The following is a 26,960-nucleotide window of genomic DNA, read 5'->3' as shown; positions in this document are numbered from 1 at the left end:
CCAAAGATCCCTCGGAAAAATAACCCCCACGATGTGCCCAACCTGCCCGATAATGGAGCGCTCCACAAATACCTCAGATAAACCACCAGCGTTTATCTACCCCCTCCCTCCCCCGCTTTCTCTCTCTGTATAATAACAAAAATAACAATCATGAAAATTCTATCTGCCTCCCAGCCCCCGTCACCCCACTTCCCTCTCCCGCCTTTCCGCCCTCCCGCCCACTGCCTGGCTCACTCCCGCAGGAGGAAATTCATCAAAATGAAATTGAGGTTGCAACTCACTGGTTTTATTAAAATATATTTGCCCCCTTCAGATGTTGTGTGTTGGTGTGTTTCTCTTTAGAAGACAAAAGGGACACGAGCAATAATTTGGTCAGTGTTATCTGCTTTTATTTGTCGGTGTACACAAGTATGACTATGACCTTAATACACAAACACTTGTTGCCTCGTCGGCTGCTCTGCCAGCGTACTGCATTAGGATAGCGACCATGTATGGCGCACAGGGAGCAGATGTTGGGGGAGTAAGGTGCCTTGCTCAGGGGCACTAGACAGGGTAGGGAAAATCCTCTTGGATTGTTGGACAGATCAATCCAGGTTCGTCTTTTTGTTGTTTCTCCGTGGAGTCGAACCAGAGACCTTTTCTGCCCATAGTCCAAGTTTCTGCCACTAGTCCACCGTCTCACTATGCGTTAGTAGATTATCTGTAATTAAGATACGGATCAAGTAACATAAAGAACCTATAAATCCTCACATATTTTAGAAGCCTTGAAACAGTATATTTTACCTTATTTTTCCTTTGAAAATACACAAATGATTGGATTAATTTCCATAATTCCATAATTAATGAATTAATAAACACATGATTGGTTTTTACAATTTTACTGCAAGTCATCTTGAATTATAAACATTGTAATATTGTTTTGTATTATGATGGATATCAAATGTGTGCAGGCTATATCCAAGAGCGGGTTTATTAACTCGTGATTTCACAGCCCTGATTAGCTTTTGTGATCTTCAGGTTGATTTCATGTTCAAAACCATTCAACTTAAAGTCTGAGTCACTGTTTTAATCGTATTCTCAGTCGTCGTTTGATCAATATGACTATTAAATTGTTCATTATCGGAAATCTTTATCTTTTGTCCTTGAATGTGTCATTGGCACAACCCATCCAAGCATGTTTGGGGAAAGTAAAAAAAATCTGATGTTTTTCAACATGGATTATTGGTGAAACCAGCAGAACTGGTCATGAGTCAGGACTGAGTGTTTAATTAGAAGCACTCTGATTATCAACAGAAAGTTAACGGATATTAAAAAGACTCAATGATTACCTGTCTTTTGTCAACCCTGCACACTGGTTTTGAATAACTTGAACAGGATTCCGCCCTAATCTCTCACTCTCACACACACACACTCACGCACTCACTCTCACAGACCCACACACAGACACACACACACACAGACACACACACTCTCACAGACGCACACACTCACACACACACTGCATCGCTCACTTTTCTTGGCCTTCTCTGGTCCCTGTTGTTGTGTACCCTGATTGGACCATGTGGTTGCCATGCGGTTGCCAGGCCGCGCCCCTGCTGTGTGGTAATTGGTGTCTGTGGTGTTGCCGCGTGGCGACGGTGCTTTGACTGACAGGTTTGGCCACCTGCCCTGCCCCGGCTGCCAACATGGCGTGGAAGGGGGTGAAGGGGAATGGGGGAGGCGGTGGCACGGGCTGGCAGGGGTGAACGCTCAACATGTCACGGGCTGGAGGCTGGGTGGGGGGGGGGGGGTTGGATAACGAGAGACCGCTGCGATGAAATATGTGATGGCCGAACCAGGGTGATGGCATCTGCTTATATTTCACGTCTTCACCAGGCTGCAATTGAAAAAATTATCGTAAAAACTCCTAATTTCTCCATTAAACCTTAGGGTATACAAAATTCTCTGTATTACACAGTATGTCTTCTATGTTCTTGTCATAATCAAGAGATTTCTAACAGGCTAATCAAACTCTAAATATGATGTTTGTAATTTTTGTTCATGTAGTAATATTTGTGGTCACATTAACAAACTGTTGAAAAGACCAGGGTTTGGGCCTTGAGATAATCGTCAGTATCTTGAAGATCATATTTTTTACCTGCGCCAAGGAAGTTATGTTTTCAGGACTTCCCGTCTGTTTGTCTCTTACTAACACAAAATCTACAAAACCAATTTTGACAAAACATGGTGGACGTATGTGGTAAGGGTCAGGAAAGAACCCATTTAATGTTGGTGTTGATCCTGATCAGGTGGCCTATCCAGAGGTTTGTTTTTCTTTGACATAATGAGATGAGATGTGTTTCTGACGTTTTCACCAATTTCCCAGAGAAGAATTCATCTGTTCGGCCCTGGCGGAGGTATGCGCTCTACTGAGGGCTATTCTAGTTTCATATCTGTAGCCCTCAGAGTTGTTTTCTTTTTTCCAGACAGTTGGGCGATTTCCCTCTTGTGAACGAAGCAAGTCTTTGGAAATGGATTTTAGTGGTTCCTCGGTGGTTGGACTCTTTGTCTCACCTTCTGTGTCTAACAGAGAGATCAGTGCAGGGAAAGAAATAGCATGAAATGAAGCTAAATGAAATCTGCTGCTTTAATCTATAATGGGCCTGTAAAGCTATTGATCTATGTCCTGCATGGTGAACATCTATACACACTCTCATGCCCTCCGACAGTCTATCTCTCTCCCTCTTGGTCTGCATATCATTTCATCCTCTCTCTCTAATTTGCCCCCACTCCTCCACTGTCTTCCACCATTAATCCCTCGAGCACTTCCTCTGTACCTGGATGCTGTTCGCTGTCCAGCGGGCTTCAGACTCTGCCAGCCTCTCTTTTATCCAGTTGTAATGTGATCGGCCCATTCATTTTCAACACCTCCTCCTCTTCCTCTCTTCCTGAACCCTCTCATCTCTTCCTCTCACTTGTCCTGCTGCTCTCGTAGCTTTTGTGTTTTACACCCTCGACCAGACTTTAATGTCACACAAAAGAGCGGAGTCGAAGAAAAGCTGCGTCTCTGCGTGCGTCTGACTTAGCCAACCTTTTGGTGTGTTTAACCTTGCAGAGGGCAAGGTTCTAGGGCAAGGGTGATGTCACAAAGGAAGCATTTTTTTCCCTACACACATGCACACATGCGCGCGCACACACACACACACACACACACACACACACACACACACACACACACATACACACACACATAGCTTGCACACTCCCTCCCACCCTCACCATTGTCATGTATAGTGTTGCTAATCCGGCCCTGTCGCTTCAGTATCAAACATAACCTCTATTTGGGGGGCAAGGCCTCTCTTTCACTCCCATTTTGTGTGTGTCTGTGTGTGCGAGCTGGTTGGTGTGTTAATGGGCCCGGTCAACAGCGTGCTACAATGGGCGGGCTGGCTGGGGATGCCTGTTTAAGTGAGAGGACAGGGAAAGAGGGAGAGGGGCAAGGCAGGCCAAGACCAAGGTTTTCATGTTGCTAAGACAGAGGGGAGAACAGCTTGTCGATGACACACACACACACGCACTAGCACACACTCACACATGCACAGATACACACTGCTGAGGAAAGAGGCGTGTACCTACAGTCAAAGGTTGTTGTCAGAAACGACTGACATATTAAAGGATGGGTGTGTGCCCCATCGTTCTCAATCCCGTCCTTGGGTTATCAGACTCAAACCACCCTGTCTGGACCTTGTCCCGTGAGAAGGATGTTCCTCATGCTCCCCTAACATGTCTGTGTGTGTGTGTGTGTGTGTGTGTGTGTGTCTCTGTGTCTTACCCCAGGAGAGCCGGGTGTTCATGGTTCATTAGCCACACGTACACTTCCGTTCTGTTCTCACTGGTACAAGGGACAAATTCAAAGCACACACACACACACACACACACACACTCACACACGGGCTCCCCCTCACACACCCACACCCAATTCCTCTGTTTTGTTCTGTTCTGCCGGCTCTGATGAACTGGCACACAGCCTCCTCCCCTCTCCTCCTCATCTCCTAGTAATCAGGGTACCTATGAGACTGACAGGTAGCATCTGTCGCCTTCTCTCCCTTGATCCTTCTCTCCCTCTCTGCCTTTCTTCGTCTCCCCCTCTTCCTCACCATTGTGTCGAACTCCCCTCAGCGGCGGAGTGATGTGATAATGTGGGAGTTGTCCCGTAGAGTCGAAAATTGGAATGCGAAGGAATATTTTTGAAGATTTTAAGGAGACACGGACACAGTTGGAGACTCTGATGTTTTTGGTCACATCTGTTATCTGCTGTCGTCATACAGAGTCGCTGAGGCTTTGTTCCATGGCTCCTCCAGTGTGCTTATTGAAGTGCCCTTGAGCAAGACACTGAACCCCAAATTTACTCTGATGGTTAAATTGTAGTGTAAAGCGCTTTGAGCTGTTAATAAGACTAAAAAAGTGCTACATAAATCAGTCGCATTATTATTAACAATCTTAAGACTGCTTGGAAGACTTTGTCATTGGGTCTTTTAACATTTTTAATGTTCGCCGTCAACATGGCGGAGGCCTCTCGAGTGCATTCAGCTGCTCGGTGAAGCTGCTGCCATCTGCTTATTCAGCTCCAGACACCTTCAGATATGTTGGGCCACGATGGAGTGAGCAGCTCTGATGGTTTGGTCTTGAACAGGGCCTCAAGGATGATTAGCATATTTTCACCCAGCGCACAGACAACGGCAACCCCCCCAACCGCCCTTTCCTCTTCTCCGCCTCCACCCCCCATGTGTTTGATTCCTCGGCCGTGACAAAGGCTTCACCCTTTATCCGTGTGTGTGTTGGTGAGATGGGGGGCCCTTAGATTAAGGGAAAGCTTCCTGCTCTTTATTTGTGGAGTCCCCCCAGGAGACGCTTAGGGAACGACTTTCGTCGAGTCACTAACACACGCACACATGTTCACTTCTACACGCACACCTTTCACCCCTGCCTTTTATTCAAGCTGCCCATTGACTGGGTGCTGGTTGTTGTGTAACACCAGCTACCCGTGTGCGCACACACACACGCGCACACACACCCACATGCACGCTCACTCACACTCACACACACGCGCACACACACACACACACCCCACAAGGCCCCCCACTCTGTTCACATTAGGTGAGCGCTGCGGAGCTTTCCTGCACACACTAACTAAACTAACCAAATACTTTGGAGTAACTCTTACTCTAGCCTGACAGTAAAAAATACATGGAACTCACATTCATATACATTCCCCTAGTAGGTGGAAAACAGTAGTACTCTACATTTTAAATTCAAAGGCATCAGTGAGGTGCAACAACAACAACAGGAGAAAGTATTCAACTGGAAATAATGGCTTGAAACCCTACTTTTGCATACCAACAGGGCTGTGCTGATTGGCTGAGATATATTACGTCTTTTTTTTTTTAATACACAACACCTGTTGTTGCCAACAAACAACAACATTTAAGTATAGCTGGCAGCTGTTTGTCTTTACACTATCAGATATTTCACAATGCAAAGTTATCTGAACTTTGTTAGCCAGTGATCGGCATTTCTGGATGTAACTTGACAACCATCTATTGAACCTACTTAAAGGGAAGCATCTTAAGGAGTATGCCAAGTTTTTCACTCAGTCGATACAACCCCCCTCATCTGTATCTCATGAGGTCTCGAAAAATGTGCTTCACCAGAGAAGTAGAAAACATAAAAAATACATTAAACGGGATGTGGGGGCGGACACTAAAAGGTGCAAATAGATTAATATTAGGTTCATATCGTCCAGATATTCTCAAAAACAAATTCCGAAAGAAATAAGAAAGAAAGATGTAAAGAATTGAATTGTGATGTTTTTGGGATGATCTTTTTTCGGGATGATCTTCGGCGACTTTGGAAGCTGATCATGATGAGCTCATCCAGCGAAACAATTCTAACAACAGCATCGCATTGCTCTAAAAGACACACAAATATTCGAAAATACCAATAATAGCCCGTATTTCTCCTTTTCAAGGTAGACTCATCTATTATACTGAAGGAAAGCTGAAACATTGATTGATTGGGCAATCATCATAAAATTGAAACAGTTTTGATAATGGGTAAAATGTTTATCTACTTGGGAAAATGAGTAGATACGAGAAATTAGTTTGAAATACGTTTCAGGAACTGTAAGAGACTCTTTAGCCTTAAGCTAAACCATCAGCCTTAAGTCCATTTAAATGTTTTTATTTTGGATAAATACAACAACCCAGAAAGCCCCAAAATGAAACTTAAAGAAAATTCACCTAAAGTAAAGTCATAAGTTGTCATACGACAGTGGCACTGATTTGCTTACTGATTTGTGTGTTTTTTGGAGGTGAAGGTCATGGCGGAAAGAAGCCCCAGCCAAACAGCAGCCATTTTAATTTGTTTGACAGGGAAGAGAGGTGATAACCTCCCACAGCAGCCGCACACCCTGGAGGGGGGGTAAAGAGAGATAGAAAACAAGGAGAGAGAGAAAGCGAAAGCAAAGGAAGGAGGGATGAGCAGAATTACGATAAGGGGCTGGATGGAGAGAGTAGGGGGAAAAGGAAGGGAGAGAGAGGTGGAAAGGAGAGCGTAATATTTGATTATGGCTCAAGGCTGTATGTTTGTCCAAAGGCTAAAGACTGTCAACCAGCTAATCGCAGGGGTCGATGCGAGGGTGTGTCTGTATGTGTTTGTGAAAGCATGTGAGGCTGTGCGGGTCATTGCTATGAGCACATAATTTATGCTATGTGAGTGTGTGTGTGTGTGTGTGTTTTTGTGTGTGTGTGTGTACATTTTGACTTCTGGATGTCAGTTACAGTTCTGTGGGCCTGAGGAGAATACAGTGGTCTCCCTCAGGGTGCTGTTAGTGCCACTCTCATACAGATGTGCTGCGCTGCCACAGTGTCGTTTTCTCTCTCTCTCTCTCTCTCTCTCTCACTCTCTGTCTCTCTCTCTCTCTCTGTATGTTTGTGTGAGTGTGTGTGTCCTTCTCTTACAGGAAACTGATCTTACTCCTCAGGGTTTAGACTTCTTTATCGGGCTGAATATTATCTAGAATGTATCAGTTCTTGTTTTTATTGACTCCTGGTTCCATATCTTGCCATATTGTTAAAGTAAGATACAAATTGTTAAAAATTTACCTAAATCTATTCACAGACATTTGTCTTTCTTAGTCACACTTATGAGCCTGGCTCTGCTCTGAATTGATGCTTGTAAATCCACTTGAAGTAATCAGCACATTGAAAAAGCATATTTCACTACCAATCCAACACAAGACAAAAAATTCAAATGGCAGCACAGTCACAGTCCTCATCCTGGGGAAGATACAGAAGAGCTTTTCACTGACCTATACATTACATTTGTAAATTGCTCTACTTGTTTTTTATTTGGAAGTACTGGATTTTATATTTTGACAAATATCTGATCGCTGCCTAACATTTTGTACTTTAATCTCTCAACATATAAAACTATCCAGATTTTCTTTAGATTCAAAATGAGGAAACAAACTCAGATTTGCACATTTTTAAAACATTCATTCCGGTCATACACTAAGGAGGTGCAAATGTTGAGGTGCAAATGTTAGGGTCCAAGTCATCCAACACAGTTATGCTGTTTGAAAGGGACAAGCAATAAAAGTGCCCCTTATACCTATCAGACAAAAAGTGACAGCTCGGCGAAAAATTAACTTAACACTCGGCTGGTTTTATCCAGAGCAACTCAATGAAACACAATGTGCTCTTTAAAAATGGAAAAGTGATAAATGGAGTGGCACTTCATTCCAATAAGAGTTGTGTGTAGCTCTGCTTCCCACTCACTTTTGATTCCAAATGTGTTTCCTGCTTTGTTATATGTACTAGATAAGAACCATTGAGCCTTCTTTAAATAAATCTGCATATTGACAAACATAAAAAATAACATGCAATGAATTTTACGATATTTTAAAATGCATTTATTTTTTTGTCTTGCCAGATGCTGAAGAAGAGAAGGAGAGCACCTGGGTGGTCTCCAACAAGGACAAGGACGTAGGTGGCAATGACTTTATAATGTGTAAAATACTTTGTGTTCTAAGACACTTTAACATTTTACAAAGTAGTTTGTGCTTATTAAGACTTATTCATTATACAATTGTAAAAAAAAAGTGCAAGCATATTCAAGGAGTCAAAAATTAAATATTTGTCTCATATATCTTAATATATTACTATTGTATTCTGCCAAGTGGTTGATTAAGGTCTATATGAGATTATTAAGTTATATTAGCAATATACGTGAGAAGCGTCACATTTCTATATAGAATATTTGCTGTAATTAGAGTGTATTGCTGTTATATATACATCCAGGTGACTCCTTTGAGCCTGAACAACGTGACGTAATGAAGAATTCGTAATCCATGTTTCAGGCTCAGATCTTCAACAAAGACAAGGGTTCCAAGATAGTTACGCAGCGGGTGCCCAACAGATACTATACTAACAAGAGCGTCCAATGTAGAAACTGCAGCAAGACCGGGCATCTCTCCAAGAACTGCCCCGAGCCCAAGGTCAGTTCCACCGCACTTTATACACAATGATGAGCACAAGTACGTAAAACCACTAACTTGTGTATCTTTTTCTGTGCGTGTGTTTACAGAAGTTGTCGACATGCTACCTGTGTGGCACCCCCGGCCACATGGCCATTGAGTGTCCCAATAAGCACTGCAACAACTGTGGCTTACCGGGTCACCTGTACGAGTCCTGCAGCGAGAGGCCGTACTATCACAAACAGTGTCATCGCTGCAGCATGAAGGGACACTTCTTTGACGTGAGTGCAGCATCCTCTTTTATTTGGTCTGCATATTTACTAAGAAAACCAAGAATGCCTTCATCGCAGCAAACGGTAATACATGGCCAAAAGTAGCAAGTAATAAATATATATAATAATATGCTGCTGTAACATCCTCCTTCTCTGGAAAATATTCTCAAGAAGCTTTTGGAACATGTTTGCACACTATCATGTAAAGAATAATGGTGGGCTACAAAATCGAACCATGTCGAACCCCCTGATACATAGTTGGACGTGAGTGTCCATTTTGGCACGTAGTCTATTTATCACAGTAGAATTCAACCCCACATGATGGGGACAAACTGGAACATGCGAGGTAAGTGATGAAGGATATGCATGAAGGAAATGCATAGAAAAGATATGGATGTGTGTGTGCGCGCTTCAGCCTGTAATCTAGACCAAGAGGAGGCACCAAGCCTATTTATAAAGTTTGCACCCTGCTTTTATTTCTTTCCTCTTTTCCCTCTCACTTACTTTCCCCCTCTTTCTCCCTCCCTCCCCTCCTCTCCCCCACTTTCTCTCCCAGTAGTAATGAGTGACCCGGGTCAGCACACGCTGCTGTTCACATTAATTGATACACTTCAGCAATTACAGCTTATTTATGTCTCTGCCATGCTGCATATTCCAGCTGTGTGTGTGTGTGTGTGTGTGTGTGTGTGTGTGTGTGTGTGTGTGTGTGTGTGTGTGTGTGTGTGTGTGTGTGTGTGTGTGTGTGTGTTGACACTGAAGGGTGAATCTAATGACCATCAATGACAATTATCCCACCGCAACGTTCATTACCTTGCCCATTTACACTAATGCCATAGAATGGAAAACCCTGTGTGTATGTAAGAGCCTGTGTGTATTCTCTCTCTCTCTCCCTCTATCCCCCTCTCTCTCTCCCTCTATCCCCCTCTCTCTCTCCCTCTCTCCGTCAGTCATGTACTGTTCTCTGTGCAATGGATGAGTAACCAGGTGAACACCAGAGGGATAGGGGAGACCAGGACACAGCCCTCTTTCGTTCTTTCTCTCTCTCTCTCGTTTTCTCTCTCACCTGTTCTTCTTAACCTCTTCGTCCAGATTCTCTTGTCCACCCCCCCCCCCTCCCTCTCCACTGTCTTTTGAATATCGTTTTCAGCAGCAAACAAAGGTGCATAGTCGTGTGGTATTATAATTACCCCTTTCTTTTGGAACGCACCCTCACCCTCACAAATTACACTGTATGTCTTAGTGTGTGTGTTCGAGAGATAGAAAGAGAGTCAGGTCTCTGTCCCCTGGGTCTTTCTGTGTCTCTCATTAAAGACAGACGGTTGACGGAGCGCGAGTGTGTCGCTCGCCTCGCCTGTCGCCCTCGACAACAACACTCTACCCCGGCGGACTGGAGGGAGAGGGAAGACGGGAGGGTGTGGGTGGAGTGGAGGGGGGTTGTTGAAGAAAAGAAAGCTAGATGAGAGGTGGAGGAGGATACAGCTGTCGAAAATTCATATTTGTCCATCTCTGTATTCAAATCTGAACAGTCCAAATTAAACCAGAAAACCTGCCTCCCATTCTGTACAGGCGGTTTAGTACAGGCCAAGATTTGAACGAGCACTTTAGTCCCAAATAGTCAGTGAATTGCACCTCATGCAAATTTCTATAGGAACTTGTTTAGGGTGTGCAAGAGAGAAGTAAACGCACGGAGCAGGCTTAAATCTCCCTCTCCTCCTCTCTCTCTCCTTCTGTCTCTCTCACTCAGTAGGTGTGTAAGTAGATAAATCTCGTTGCCTGCGGCGACTGCGGCATTTTCAATTTCCCAGTGGGAAGTGGTGGCGGTTGGGAAAGGATGTCGGAACGCTTAAGGAACAGCATGGCGAAGCCCCGGAGATAATGCTTTAGCCACAGCGCGACAAAACGACTGACTGCCTTACTTACTGACTGTTTGAGTGAGTGACTGCAGAAACGCACACGAGGGGGAAACGGACTGAGGAACGACACTGATAAAGGTTTAGTGAGTGACGGGGGGGGGGGGGGGTTAAAGACTAACAAACAAATATACCATCATGCTGCTTTTCAGGTTCCTCTTGTCCTCCCTCTCTTTCTGTCCTCTTCTGTGTGTCTCAATAAACTTACTACTTATCAGCTCCTTCTGTGATCAATTTTATTTTGCCACTGTTGTAACTAAATGTTTGCTCTTTAGTCTGTGCGGACTGTTTGACCCACAAACACACCGCAGATTCCATTTTAGATTATTTTTATTCCCCTATCTTTAATATTCTTAATTGTTTTTACATGCTCTGTTAAAGTGTGTATTTACCCAATGTGGGTCTGTTTTATCTTTCATGTCCTTATCAAGTGTGTGTTTTCTTTTCTCAGGCCTGTCCAGAGATCTGGAGACAGTACCACATCACAGTGAGTAACCAACACTTTCACCTTAGCACTGCTTCTCTTCAGTGTTTCCATCAGTGCACATGTGCAGAGCTCACCTGGATGTAGACTCTAGAGGTTCTATATCAAAATCTTCTACAGAGTTAATAGTTAGAAATTATGCCTTCATTTAAGTTGAACATTTGTCAATATAGTCAGTGCGTTGGGGTGAAGTCTCCAACGTTTCCCAATGTGTCACAAGGTTTCCTCTCACGTGATATGTCCATTTTCTAGCTTTTTGATCTTTGTATCTTACAACTTTGAACTTTTTCTTACAAAAGGAAAGTCGTTGACGGTTAAGAGTTCATAGAAGTAGGAGAAATTCAATAGGTTGTCGATAAAATTCAAATGTTTCTAAATTATACAATGACTGTCAGTGCTGAGGTTTGTTTGTTGTGATCACAGTATGACTTACTGGACGTGTGTGTTCGAAAAACTTTTATCTTACAGACTGAGAGTATGGAAAATTTAAGATGTATATAATTTAGGTTTTCACTTGAGTTGGTGGAAATGTTGAATATGGAGCCAGTCCTTCCTCTTTGAGAGTAATTGTTTTTAGTTTACTTTACAAGGTTCATGCACAACACAACCATTAAGTCAGAGTTGGGTATAAAGCTAATTTGAATCTGGAGTCCCCGGGCAGGAAAACATAATATTCTAAAATGTCTCCAGACAAACAACAAGTTCAGGAGATATTTTCTTAGCAACACGTGGCCACTCTATCCAAAGACTAAAGTGTACAGTATATGTTCATGATAAAAAAACAATTAGCAATTAGATACGTGTCACCAAACCACAGCTTTTACATGAAAAGTCTCACTGCACACACACGGCAAATGAAGCAAATATGTTTGATGCGCTATGCTGGAAAAAAAGTTTTAAATATGCAGAATCAGTTTAGAGTCAACCTGTGTCAAATTTGGCAAAATCCCACTTGACGTCTAGTTTTCGCACAGTCCCAATTAAAAGGCGGAGAAATCTAAAGGAGCGGTGTGGGGCCAGTGGAGGAGGGGGACTAAGCCACCAGCTCAGTGGAAAAGGTCCATTTACAGCCGGTGACACTTCTTAAATCTTTTTTTATTCAGAACGTGCCTCATCAGAAAATTAATAAATTTCAAATCTCATCTTAACCAATAGCATCTCTTGCCGTTTTGATTTATTAACTGAGTTTCAGCGCATGGTTGTTCCAAGCAGCCAAAGGATTGAGAGTTTGGGGTTATCGTGCAGGCGAAGGTGTCACCAGATCGCTGGAAATCAATAAGGCAGTTATTGGCTTTGCCCTGTGGCAGCTGATTGAACCATGGCGGAAAAAAACACATCCGGAGATTAAGGAGGTGCCAAGAGTGAAGGGAACCTTTTACTCTTTTTAGCTTAATTTCAACCTAAGTGCACATGTGACATCCATGGTGCTCTCTCTCGGTGTGTATGTGTGTATGTGTGTGTGTGTGTGTGTGTGTGTGTGTGTGTGTGTGTGTGTGTGTGTGTGTGTGTGTGTGTGTGTGTGTGTGTGTGTGTGTGTGTGTGTGTGTGTGTGTGTGTGTGTGTGTGTGTGTGTGTGTGTGTGAACTGTGTCAAAGAGTAGAACACTGTGTGACAGTCACATGGGCCATATGTCAGCGGGGAGGCATTTGCTTATTTCTGTGTGTGTGTGTGTTAATCCAAAATCTGAAAAGATAACTAGTTTTTTTGGCTGTGTGTGTGAGTGCATGCGTGTGTGTGTGCGCATCTGAGCGAGGGGGTGATATAGACCTCAGCCTAAGAGAAAAGAGCAGCTTGTTTGTCAATTAAAAGACGTGATAAAGCATGAAATGGGCTGCCAACGCCACGCGGGACGAGGGAGGGAGGGAGGGAGTGAGAGAGAAGGAAGAAGAGTGTGTGTTTGCATATATCTTGGCGTGCACTTTGTGAGTGTGTGTGTGTGTGTGTGTTGGGGGAGGTCTGTCACTCTCCTCTGTGGAGATTAATTAGCAGGGGCTGTCTAATGAAAAGGCAGCATCGTTAGCGCTAGGGTAGCACGGTGGGAGAGACAGAGGGAGGAGGAGGAGGAGGGAGCGGTACAGAGAAGTTCCTGGGGAGACGCTGGCAGAGAGGACGGGAGCCGACTTTAATTGTTGCTCATATGTAGGACAGGGACGCGATGTGTTTCACTGTAGGGTTTCACTTCAAACCACAGACGAGAGGAGACCCTGACGAAAGAACAACTGACACATTTCCTTGGTCCACACGTGGGATGATGAAACCTAAATTTTTGCATGTTTTTCTGTGTGTTTCTGTTTGTGTATTTTCCTGTGTGTTTGTGTTTGACGGTGTGCTTTAACGGGTGGAGGATTGTGACCCAGGTCTAATTGAAGTATTTAAGCCATTTAAGCACAGGGAACAGAAGGTCGTTACACATCCAAACTGGCATGGGGGTTAGGGACACACACACAAACACACCTGCATACACTGTGCTCCTTCTGTTTAAAACTCTCATTTTATTCATGATGCTGTTTATGACCCTGAACTCCCCAATGTGAGGTGCGTGTATGAGAGTGTGTGTGTGTGTGTGTGTGTGTCCGCATCCGCCTTCCCGCTTTGGGAGATGCGACTCTGTCACCTTCCGCTGGGCTCAGCCAGGTGTGAAAAGGCATTCTGTCAGACCTCCCTGCTACTGGGTCCATTTATCCCATGTTTGTATGTGTGTGTGCGCGCGTCCACGCACCGGGGTCCGTTTATCTTCCGTGAGTGTATGTGTTGTCTGCCTGCACCTGGCCCTCGACTAACAAACTCCTCCAAACCACACTGTATAGACCACAAAGCCCTGGGGTGTTTACTGAGAAAGTAAGATACTGACACACGTGGACACACACAAACACAGAGCTCTACAAATATATATAGAGCAGTAAATGTAGTAAAAGGTGATCCACAACATTTTCATCTAGTCTTTGGGGTTTGAAAAATGTTTTACACAACAGTAATATTCACACAAAAGGGCTTCACACACACACACACACACACACACACACACACACACACACACAGAAAAACATTTCAGTCTTTTGCTTACAAATTCTCAGCATGGGGGAGCTCCTTTCCCTGCGGACCCCATCTCCTAACCACCTCCCATCTCACCTTTTTCTTGCCTCCTCTAAATCCTGCACATACAAAATATCCTTGGCAAAATCCAAAAAATACCCACCAGTATCCCCAGTATCACCAGTGTGATGTATGATGCCTTCTCACTGTTGTTTTTAACATTTCTTCCAGCGAACATCATCTCTGTCTGTGATTAGGTTTTTCCCTAATTTCCGAGAAAGCCCATAACCGGGAAGCTCCTACTTTTAGCAAAGATGGATGTGTGGTTGTGTTAGTTTTGTTATCAATGCATGCTCATGATCACACCTACACACCTTCACATTTCACTGCATTGTATCTATTTCCTTTCTGCTGATGGCTGTGTGTTTCTGCGAAACTGTGAGTGCCAGACAGAAAAGGTGACCCCAAAAGTTTGTTGTAATGATTTTCTGTGACTGAAATGTTCTTGAAAGCATCAGAGCGATTTCATGTCGCCAGTGTCGATAAAACACACAAAAATGCAACACAAACCCAAAGAAATAACAAGAATGTAGCATGCACCTGAAACTCATCATTATTTTCATAGGTAATATAAATCAGTATTTTAATTTCACCATAGCCGACTGTCCAACTCTAGTCAACAAAATATCTATAAAGATTCACTTGGACTTGAGGAGGAAAGGATCATGTTTTGAGGGTCACTGTGACGACACACAACCCATTTTTGGTTTTACCTCACACGCCAATCATGACAGAATTCCACAAAAATGCCTAAAGTCATGACATTTTATGTTCCAAAGGTCAAAAAACACATTTCTTGACATTATTCAACCAAACCCTAGAAAATGCAACTGGACTGGTTACAACCACAATGGTATTGTACACTTTTTCTTTATTTGAGAGATTAATAAGTCAATTTTTTTTTGGGTAAAAGTCTGAATGAGCAAAATATCCTTCACAATCCTACATAAGATCAGAAAGGCAAATTTTTTCATGTTGATGGATTGAATACATCCGGCTTTTAACAATAAACATGAGTTTACCCACATTTGAGAAAGAAGTGAATTATTAGCATTCATGCTTGAGAAATTCCTCAAAATGATAAAAACAAATGATCCAAATTGCTGATTCTATAAATGAATAGTTTTAACCCCAGATATTGAGTTTGAACAGAACAACGTTGGTGTTTTACGTAAAACATTTTGAAAGCAAAGACGATGAAAGCTAAAAGAGCCATATTACAATCATTAACAGAAAAAAAACGAGGTTTGAGGACATGGAGGGAAGAGGGAAGTCATGAAAGAGCGATGGAAGGATGGATAGAAACTGAGCTGCAAAGGCTGAAGAGCAGGTTTAGTGACCTTCTGTCTGTGCACAGGCTGCATTAATGCATGTAAAGATCATGCATAAATGGGTGCATGCCTGCAACACACACGTCACAAGTGACTTTTTCCTTCTGTTGGTGTTGTCAGGACCCTGCTGTGCAGGGTTAAGACCAGAGCGCCGCCCTCTGGCTGCGGCAGGAAGTGAAGACGTACTCCCATGCACAAACTCAGATATTCCAAATGAGAATCTTATAATTCTTGAAACTCTGATGTTGTTCTGTGACGTTACATTAGATTTAATACGACTCGCCTACACAGCAGAAATGCACTCTGTTTGTAGAAGAGACAGAGAGGGGAAGCTACAGAAAGCTGGAGAGGCTGCAGGTAAGCGATTCAGAAGGATGAGTGGAGCGGAGAGAAGAGAGAAAGAGAAAGGAGCAGGGGGGAGTGTATCAAACGGGGGAGCGCGAGCAGTGAGTGAATCTGAGCGCAGAGCAGCTGATTGGTACAGGTACTCTGGTGGTGTGTGAGCATTGATTGGCCTCTCTTTAGATAGTAGCGGTGACACCTGTACGTGTGTGTTTATTGATCGGTAGCTCTGCCCATGGCTGTGTGTGTGTATGGTGTGTGTGTATCGAGCGGATTTTCTCCTCAAGGCGGTATCTGTGTGTTAGTGTGCGTGTGTGTGTGCTCATCGATCTTTTCCCCAGGGACAGGGGTGTGTGTGTCGGTGTGTGTGTCTGTGTCTCTGGGTACCGGAAGAAAACTGTCTTGACCTTTTTGTTCAACACAGAAATTAAGTCATTTTAGCTCCTCTGCTTAAACTCCCTTTGGTATCCCTCTTTCCTCACCTGACTGCTTGGCTTTCACCTTTCCATTTACTATGTTTTACCATTTTATACCTTTTTGTGTCTCCGTCTTTCTCCTGGAGGTTCTTTGCTGTATGCCCGATTCACATATGCCTTTGTTAACTCAAGGTTAGGACGGCTCGTCCTTTAAAATCCTCTTTTCATTTACATTTCTTTAGAAAAAAGTATTTAGACAAAGTAGCCCTCTCAAGTTTGTCCAAGTCAAATTAAAGTATATTATGCGTAATGTTAAATATAATGCATTGTGCATTTCTTTTTCTTCTTCTTAGGTTGGCTTAACTCTTTCAAATAGTCATTAAGTATCAGAGTTTTAATGAAGCACTACATTCTTTACCTAACACTTTTACAGACCTGTTTGATTATCCATCCGATTTTTTACTTAGATTTTATTTTAAAGGACCAGATGTTCATTGCGCTTTCAGCTGTAGGACATCTCACTGCTGTGTTCAAATGATTGTTTTGTAGAGGTTGAAGTTTAATTCTTTGATTTGTATCCTGAAATACATTATAGATGTTTAGAGTGAACATACGATTAGCATCTGTCATATGGATGAGATTTTTAAAGGCCTGTGGCCCAATGGTGTAATAATGCCTAATATGTTTTCCTTTTACTTTATATCCTCTCAAGGAACAATGAAACGAATCACTATTACAGTGTTTGGAGTCTGTAGTGCACTGTTAAAAAATGTATAAATAAATGTTTTAAAAAAAAATAGTATTAGCATTCTTGGGGATATTGGGATTTTGTTTTATGTCTAAATATATTTAGTGTTAGGAATTGATACGATATATATAAATTGATAGACTACAGTGCAATTGAGTTTATTTTTGCTCCTGCGCAAATGTTCAATGATCTCTACATCTATCAGACCTGTCAGTCATGTGCTCAGTTTAATGGTGAAGCTTGTGGTTCTCTGTGGGACATTGTGTTCCATGTTCATTCTTGGTCCTGCTGAATTCATGTTGTTGTTGCAGAACTCCACGACAAGACTCGCAACAAACTTAAGTAGCTTAATAAAAAATGTTTTGTAATATAAATTAGATTAGAACTGTTTATCTTTAATACAGAAAAATAATCAGTGCATTAAGTTGAGGCTGAACTTTGTCAGGACACTAAATACAAGATATTATGATTCTCCAAAGACTCATCAGAAGGAACTGGTTTTTACTGTTTAATACTTATGACAGAGTAGATCTTTACTCTTATATCAACTACAATCACTTCTTTAGTGACATTGGCTAAAATTGTAGTGGGACCTTTTTCACCTTTTTGAATGGAGCTGTAGCGCCCTTCAGTGGTCAAATAGAAAACTGTGCTCTATCCAGCTAGGAAGGAAGTTCTACCAGTTAGACTTTTACACAAACATGGTACTGTATATCAATGGTAATGATCCCTCTCCCCATTGTAGAGTACAATTTACCTGATGACAGTTTACAGTGGCTATGGTTTAGGATTTAAATTGCTAGTTGTACAATTCCAATACTAATAAGCTAATAGTATTTACAATATAAATGAATAGGACACAGACTATCAACAATAGGAATGGAAACTAAAAAAACAAAGTTACAATTGAAAAATAAACCTTTATCAATTATAGCAGCAATAGCTCATTCACATCTCCACCCACCAATCCCACTGTAATTAGTCTGGGTCTCAGGAGGATATGAGGTTGAACCGTACCGTCTGTAACTCGTCTGTTCTTTCTGCTGAACCTGAAATGACAGGTTTAAGTTTTGACCTTTATTCCTCTTCTTGCTTCCCTCTGCCTGGCAGACCTCCTTTTGTCATTCCTTGTACAAGAATGTGCTCAATTCAAACGGCGCTCTGTAAAAGTCCTTTAAATTCACATCTATTCAGCAAGCTGTTTTTGCTGTCTCATCATTGTCCGGTACAGATTCCTCCAGTCTTCTCACCTCTGCCGTCTCAAAAGGCTTCCACCTCTTTATTACCTCCGACTGAGACAGTGCAGGCGCAGGAGGCAGGGGAAGGTACATTTGTAAAAGAAAATGGTTTCTGTGCATCTTTATTTTGGGTTTTAAGGAGAAAGGTCATCGGGGCAGAGAAAGTCAAGTTCACTTTGGTAGTTCAGCTCATGAAGGAGAAATCAGCTCAGAACATGGCAGGTAAAGATAGTTAACTGGTACATATTCATTTTATTGTTTGCACAGCATATTTGCACAGAGAAACGGATCAAATAAATAGATTAAAAAAAATATGACTGTGTGTAGTTCACTGTCATTACTGAGGAGCACAGGGACACTGCACAGATTTTTCTTAGGTACAGGTGTCTTCACATACACTGCTGGATGTACATGCAGAGCCATAGGAATGTATACACACACACACACACACACACACACACACACACACACACAGGTGGAGTGTTATCAGAGGTTTTGCAGCCTTTGCAGGTCTTTGTGCATTTCCGCTTAGCTGGATGGTGTCGATTTTTGTTGTGCAGGTGTGTGTCTGTGTGTGTGTGTGTGTCATTTTGTGATTTGTTGGCTGAAATGTGAAATCAGGGTTTACCATCCTGACCAGGGCATAAGCAACTCAGTCCATCTGTATATAGCACATCTGAATCCCTGTCTCTCATGTCCACATGTGTTGGCTCCGTCTAATTGCTGGGAATATCTTTTAAAACACGGCCTCACTAGAGAGAATTCTCTGAACGCAGCAGTGAGTCCTAAGAACAGAAAGTGAATAACTTTGACCTGGATTTGAATAGATTAACTTGTATCCTCTATTCCGTCTTCCACGGTGTGACCAGATTACCTCCAGTCACTGCCCCTGTTAGAGGAGGGTGGGGGGGGGGGGGGGGGGTGGGGGGGTTCTTCAAGAGATGACAACCCGCTGCCTTTCACCCCTGCATCACATTATCATTACACTCCAGGAGAATTTCCTCTCTCCAAAGAGAAAATCAGGACTCCTACTGATTGTCTCCAGACCGATTGACTGGAGGAGATAGGACGAGCCTTTGGGAATTGGACTGTGTGCGAGTAGGAGTCCTCGCAGAGCGCGGGGTTAGGGCTTTGGTCTGAGTCTTTGTGAACTGGCAGACACAAAGGGGGCAGGAATCACATCTGGTTATTTAGGGGCTCTCCCCTCCTCCTCCTCCTCCTCCTCCTCCTCCTGAACCGCACACATGCACACCTCCACTTTTAACTGTCTCCAAAGAAGGATTAATTTTTTTCCCTTCCTGTTCGTGAGAGTAAACATAATTAATTTCTTTACAATTCTTGAAACAACACAGTTCATATTCCCACATGAAAATAAGACTATTAACGCTTTGATCCGCTGCTTCTGTTCGGCTGCATGTTCCCCTTCGAGCCATTTCATCTCTCTTAACTCACAACTGTCTAATTAACCCTCCATGTTAACCTAATATGTACATACTGGCATGTTGCACACACAGGAGTCTGTTTGTTTTGGTATGAGCCCAGTCGTCTTGTGTTGTGTTGCGAGGCTGTTTCCTATGATAAAGCATGCAGAGTTGGTCCCCAGTGGGTCCAGTAACATATGCAAACCTCTCCCCATCGCTGCAATAACATATGCAAAACAGCGCCACTGGCCTCGGCCCTCACAGTACCACCACCCGTACTGTTCAGATCCCACCCCCTCTCTTCTGTCACACACACACACACACACACACACACACACACACACACACACACACACACACACACACACACACACACAAGCCTGTTTGCTTCTCGGATTGCGTTTGATAACTGTGTGTGTGTGTGTGTGTGTGTGTGTGTTCCTTCAGATTGTGGTCTGTAACAGTCTGAGCTTTGTGTTGGCCAAAAGATTATCACGGCTTTGCCACCAGCAGCTAAGGCAAGGAGCAGAGGAGAGCTTAGAGAGACGCAGTGTATGTGTAGGGACAACTGTGGGAAAACACTGTGTGTGTGTGTGTGTGTGTGTGTGTAAGACAGAGTCCGCCCATGTGTTTGTGTGTATGCATGAGAGGCCACGGATGGCTGGTTGTCTGTGTCCACACAGTGAAGCCCTCAGGACCTTCTCAAACACACCCAAACTACATCGTGAGTCCTCCTCGTAGCCTGAGTCCTCTGTCTGTCTGAATGGAAAGGTGTTTGTGAACAGCTTCAGAAGCTCCTCGTGTCCTATCTGCGGGTAGCGAGTCGGAGTTGGATTTATCCTGCTGTATCCACACTCAGACGACTGTTAGACACACACAGATGTTTTAAATGTAACTCCCCATGCTGCAAAGTGTAAAACAAGTTCATGAATGAACAGATTTGGGGACTTTGGAAAAAGTGTAAAGATGCTTTAGCCTCCACCACGTTTATCAAGTTTGTTTTATCGGGATTGTGCATAAACTAAACAGATTTCTATAAAATATTATAAAGGGATGGATAAACAGTCAGATTCAGAAAACATTTATTTTCACTTACTTTGAGTGTGATAGGACATTATCCTTAGTGCAGGTGTGCACTCCCTGAGAGCCCATCTAGGTATTTGATAAGATTGATTTCTGAAAACATTCTGAAGACATAAATACAAAAAACTAATAACATCAAGCAACCTAAGAAGCTTCTAACAGAAACAGTGTTATAAATAAAACAGGATAAAATCAATAAAAGTTTATAAAACATTTTCCATAGTGGATCTGCTTTGCCACAAAAAACATTTGGTTATAAGAAATGGAAAATAGAAAATATTATATCATAATGTCAAACATTTTTGAGTTCACCTCAACATCATAATTATTACTCACTTATGAGATAATAAAGACAGAAGAAGCTAATAAAACAAGTGAAGCATTACTGATGATGTAAACTGCTGAGTGCTCTCTGGTGACAGTGTAGGTCAGTGGGTTCCATCTTAAGTCAAAAGATGATGACCAGCGCAGGTGCTTAGCAACAAAAACTTTTTTCTGTTACTTTAATTTGCCTGTTTTCTACCAAATCACTATTTAATTTTACAGCTTAAACCTTATGAAATTGAAGAATATAGTAAATATACAGTCAATAATGGAGGGCTTTACAATGGCAGAGCCTGTTTCCCTTCAGGTTTAATCTGAAACTAATTTTGATAAATGCTTCTGGAGACGTGACCTTTTCAGAACAGTAGCCATTTTTATTCCAGTAGAAATTCAAACATTGGTGTTTTCTCACCAATGTTTAATTGCAATTAGATGCTAAATTGACGTTAAACCTGAGAAAACCACATCCCAAATTTTGGCATACGTCTTTGTCTTGTAAACTTCCATTGCACAGCCTGACTCTTCTCCAAACCCCTGAGAAAAGAAACAAACTGATTTGATCCCTCAGGCCCTCGCCCTGTTAGCTATTTAGATGCCTCTGATAGGAAGCGCTGGATGAAGAAGAGAGGAGGAATGAGAGAGGGATGAAGCCTTTTTCTCCAGTTAATTAATATTGTATGAGGCAGACAACACACAGACCCACGCATACAGGCGCGCATTCACTCCAGGTTTTCAGACAACCATCACAGGTTGATGGGAGAATAGGAGGGGATTTCATTTCTTCTTTCTCTCCCTCTCTTGTGCTTTCATTCATTCTGTCTATGTGCTGGATCAGAGTACTTGGAGATAACACAAGCCCAAGGTCAGGGAGGAAGAGACACAGGCAGACCTACTTCCAATTTACATGAGAGATGAATGGGAAGAGGGGCAGGAAGGGTGGAAGTCGGGGGGCTTGAGACAGGGACTGTGATCTCCTTAGGGCGTGTGTGCGTGCGTGCGTGTGTTTTGTATTTGTTTGTATTTTAATGTGTGTGTGAGTGTGTATGTGTGTGCGCGCACTTGCAAGAGGTCTGTGATCTCCTGGCCTTTGTGATGGAGATGGGCCCGGCCGGTCTGACCCGATAATGACGCGACGCTCTAATAGCATTCATCCTTTCTGCCGCAAAACTGCTCAAGCGGAAAAGGGAGAGAGAGAGAGAGAGAGAGAGAGAGCGATAGAGGAGGGAGGGAGGGGGGACAAGTGTGAGGGATGGAGGAGAGAAGGAAGAAGGGAGAGCAGAAGAAAAGAAGAGGAGGAGGAGGAGGAGGTTAGCTAAGCTATGTTTAAGAAATGACATGGGACACAAATCATTTGTAATCTCGGAATCAGGGCAGAGGGAGGGGACGCCAGATGAGTGTTTGCAGGTGTGTGTGTGTGGCGTGTGTGTGTGTGTGTGTGTGTGTGCGTGCGTGTGTGAGAGAGAGAGAATAGTATGATGCATGTGTGTGTGCGTGCAGCATTAGCAATAAATGCTCTCTCTCTCTTTATCGGTGTGTATTTGCTGTGGGCACTGGAGCATGGAAGGCTTTCAGAACACTGGCCTATAGGGGACGGGACCCCATGTCCAACACACACACACAGACAGTTACTTATCATACAGGGTCATTACAGGCCTCTAACTATAGCCCCGGTAATCTGGTTTATATCAGCTCCCATATTCACAGACAATACACAGCAGCCCATATCAATAGAGTGCATGGGAATGATGGCAGGAAAGAGGGAGAATAGGAGACAAATGGTCTATTAAACCACTGTTATATTGAATCCAGGATGTTGAATTTATTCAAATGACAACCTTTTTTAAACATAATTTGTCTTTATTCCTAGAACAAGACGGGTCCTCTTGTGAAGCAGATGGAAGAGGACAATGGCAGATCTCCTGCCTTCTGCTACAACTGCTCCAAGAAAGGACACTTTGGACACGTGAGTCGCTCACTTGGGTTTTTATTGAACTTCCTGCAATGGTAAATGTGTATTTCCATCCTGTGAGTAGAATTAATCAATGTTTCTTTACTCCTGTCGGAATTAAAATATTTCTTGTAGAGGCTGATGGAGCACAGGACAAATCACTGTTGAAGAAATTCCGTTCTAACCATTATTTATACTTCGTTGCTCTTAATTTCTACATGAGATAAAAATTATTTATCTTTTGTCCTCATCCTCTTGTTGTTACTAATGTTACTGTCCACAATTTTATCACATCACTGAAATGTCTTTGTCATCTTTATATGTGATACCTGTGTGTTTGTGCATTCATGTGTGTTCACCTCAGACGTGCGCACGGCAGAGGATGTTCAACGGGTCGTTTGCCACCGTCCCTTTCATCAACCACTACGACTCGGTGGAGGACATCAACCGCAGGCAGCACAGGCTCAAGATGAGGGTTAAAGGTAAATCCCCTTTCACTCACACTAGAGTTCTAACTTCTCTCTAAGCTGTGGCTCAAGGTAAAATGAATCCTAAACTCTGTTGACATCTCTGACCTGCTACAGTTTAATCATGGATCTGTTTGAAATGACCGCCTACCTGCATGTTGAGAAAAAATATAAAATAAGTCATTAAATCCTCTGTGCTTTTGTTTTTCCCCAGAATTAAAGAAAAACGGTTGTTTATTCAACACCTGTCAGACCCCCGTCACACCAGGACCGCCAAAGAAGAGGCAGAAATTCAGCCACCAAAACAACCACCAGCAAACCCCTCACAGCCACAAACCCAGCGGCAGCCACATCTTTTTTAGTGACAATGACAATGACAAGTACTCAGCACCGAAAACCAATAAGTTCCACAAGATCAAACCCCAGCAAAGCACTGGCAATGGGAAACCGTGGAAACCCAAGAGACCAGTGCCCACGTCAAGAGACCCACTCCCGTCAAAGAAACACCTTTTTGATGACGCAGATGACTTTCCCAGAGGAGGAGGCCAGAGAGAGAACACGGAGAAGAAGAGCAGGAGGAAAAAGATGAAGAAACCAAACGATGTCCCCAACAAGGGACACAGAGACAGCAGACCTGACCGTCTCTGTCGGACTGTAACTGGTGCGAAGAAGGGGTCCGGCTCAAAGCAGGAGGTCAGAGAGAGCAGCAGGAAGAGGAGAAATCGAGCCCGAAGCTTCGCCCACAAACAAAAAGGCGACGATTCATCGATGTATCCAACCGATGAGAACCTGTTTATCATCAAACAGAGACGGAAACGCAAAAGTTAGCATCAGTATGAGGGGGGTGTGGGTGTCAAGAGGCCGTCAGGGCTGTGATCCATATGATCAGTGGTGATATTGTGTTATCACATGACTCAGATCTCACTGCTACAGTCACCAGTTCCGCTTATGGTGCACAATCGGACAGGTCACAACAGGAAAAGCACAGATGTAGCTGATCAAATTATTCTTGACGGCATATTGGCTTCACTGACTTACTGGGACATTTGATTCGATTGGAGACATTGTTAAAGGATATTTTCACAATTACAATGTCTTTTACAAAGATATGAACACTGGCTATTAAAATATCCAAAATTCTTTCTGTATATTTTAAGTAAGAGATAAATTCATGGCCTCAATCTGTGGAGAAACTACATCTAAGTAATATGAAGCATCAGAGTTTGACAACTTGAAAGTTAATCTTTTTTGTCCCCAGATTCAAGTCTGACTTGAACAATGGGGAGAATATCTTAACTTTAACTCTTTACTTATCTTTATTGCATATATCTGTGCTTTCCTGCTATGACCAGGTACCTTTGTGTTCCTGGGTTTGACCCTGTACTCCGAGCTGCCTTTTCATTGTTTCCCCCTGTGGTCAATGTGAGAATTACTGCGCCTATTTAAACTGAGGCATGGCTTCATGACCTTTTAAGAAGTGTTCCAATCACTGTTTGACATTTTGGTTCCAGCACCAGGAGTTCATACAGTTAGTTCAACAGTAATTCTGTTCAATAGCAATATTACATTGCTAATAGACATAAAGAGAGAATTAGTCATTTAGTTGCAGCACCCTATTTCAATGGATAATTTAATAGATAATGGTTAGAAAAGAGTTGTAGCTATTATCATATTCTTTCAATTTGTTCACAGGAATTTGTGCTCATTGTGAATTTGAATAAAAGCAGATGGCTCATTGAAGTTCAGTATTGTGTTTTGCCTCTGCTCTGATCATTTTAAAGTTGTTGCAGCCAAAGGATGGTGACTTTCTTTGAAAACTCATTTTGGATTATAATCCTTTCTTCATTTACGAATAACAGGATGTCATTTTTTAACAACATCCATTAATTTATGAATTATCAGAAGATAGGAAGATACTATACATATTTTTAAAGCTGCTTATTTGTGTCTCTTCACCAGTTCTTGTGGGATCTGCATTTCATATATCACTGACATGCAGCCCTGATGATGGTAACTTTTATACGCCCACTGTGTATTCAGTTATTTATCTTATTTGCTGTGATTATAACATGATAACACACAATGAAAGAGTGGAAGATGAGATAACATGAACACTTCGTTAACCAACATCTCTGTGGAAAAATAAAACTTGAATCTGCTTCATCTGAATACTTCTGTGATTCAGGAAGAGAAATCAGAGTCGCAAGTTTTTCATTTCAGACTTTTTTACTGTACAACTTTTAATCTTTCAATAAGAAATTCACGTTTCATTCTCCGTTGTATCATTTTCTATAAATTATACGTTATAATCATTTGATTCCAGTCACTTAATTTCTTTCTTTTCCGATAGATAATTGTATTATCATAAGCTAATGGGATTTTTTTGTCATCTCTGGAGTGTGTCATTAGTTTGTATTCCTAACTAGAACTGATGATGAAGAAGAGATGATCCTACAACTGAGTCATCCTGTTGATTATAAAAAACCTCATTATCAATATAAAAATATCCATGTCATCAGAATTAAAAATGTTATTAGAAGCTTTCAAATTAATGTCATGAAACACCCCAAATTCAGTTATTTATTCACTTTTCAGGAGCACTGATGCCAGAAATTAGAGTCTCACTGCTGGTTTTTGTTCTTGTTTTGGTTCATATTGTTTCCTTATTGTTTGTTTATCTGTGGAAATAAACATACAAAAGTCACAAATGATTATAAATTCAGTTGGCTACATATCCATAGTTTGCTTCCATAATCCCCACTTACAGTTTTATCACTTTTTATTAGAATAATTTCCCCAATGCTTTGAAAGTAGAATATGTAATTGACCAGTGTTATATTATAATATATTAACTGATTATTAATATTAATTAATTTTATAATGTACAGTTTTGATAATGTCTGTTTTTGCTGGACATTGAGATATTTTACAAGCTGTAATTATTGACTTTACCACATGTTTTACATACATTTGACATACAAGGCATAATCTCCATATTGTCACCCCCACATTCATTTCAATAAATGAAATCAAATACAATTAAATAGAAATTCTAAGTTGAGGTTAACAAGTGTGCAGACAACTGTATTTGTAGCTCGTTCAAACTATGACATTTCATCATAATATTAAAATCATAACTTTTTTTTAAGTGATGTTCACAAATTAATACAAAACATGTTCTGTAAAGGGGTTGAATAATTAAGTTGCATAAAATTAAAATAGCATTAAAACTACTTCAAACACCGTGTTAACATTTAAGTGCAGACTGAGTAGATATAATTACCGATATATAAAGATATTATTGTACTTTACCTATGTATCACTGGCACAATTTTATTAATCTTTACATACAGACTTCCAGTGTTGTA

The 26,960-nt window shown here is 42.1% G+C and overlaps 1 protein-coding gene across 2 annotated transcripts in view; it reads left to right on the top strand.

The window, feature by feature from the left end:
• Positions 1-25,789, top strand: part of zcchc7 (zinc finger, CCHC domain containing 7) — a 45,187-nt gene extending 19,398 nt beyond the window's left edge. For both annotated transcript variants that reach the window (XM_053419090.1, XM_053419089.1), the window contains exons 4-10: positions 7,972-8,024; positions 8,399-8,536; positions 8,626-8,796; positions 11,149-11,184; positions 23,045-23,140; positions 23,490-23,607; positions 23,807-25,789. In XM_053419090.1, coding sequence (XP_053275065.1) covers positions 7,972-8,024; positions 8,399-8,536; positions 8,626-8,796; positions 11,149-11,184; positions 23,045-23,140; positions 23,490-23,607; positions 23,807-24,420 — 1,226 coding nt within the window. In that variant the 3' untranslated portion in view covers positions 24,421-25,789. The remainder of the gene's footprint in view (positions 1-7,971; positions 8,025-8,398; positions 8,537-8,625; positions 8,797-11,148; positions 11,185-23,044; positions 23,141-23,489; positions 23,608-23,806) is intronic.
• The last annotated feature ends 1,171 nt before the right edge of the window (positions 25,790-26,960 follow it).

Source organism: Pleuronectes platessa, chromosome 3 (assembly GCF_947347685.1).
Source record: "Pleuronectes platessa chromosome 3, fPlePla1.1, whole genome shotgun sequence".
Taxonomy (NCBI): Eukaryota; Metazoa; Chordata; class Actinopteri; order Pleuronectiformes; family Pleuronectidae; genus Pleuronectes; species Pleuronectes platessa.
Note: the sequence above shows the minus strand (reverse complement) of the source record. Positions and strands in the feature narration are given on the sequence as shown.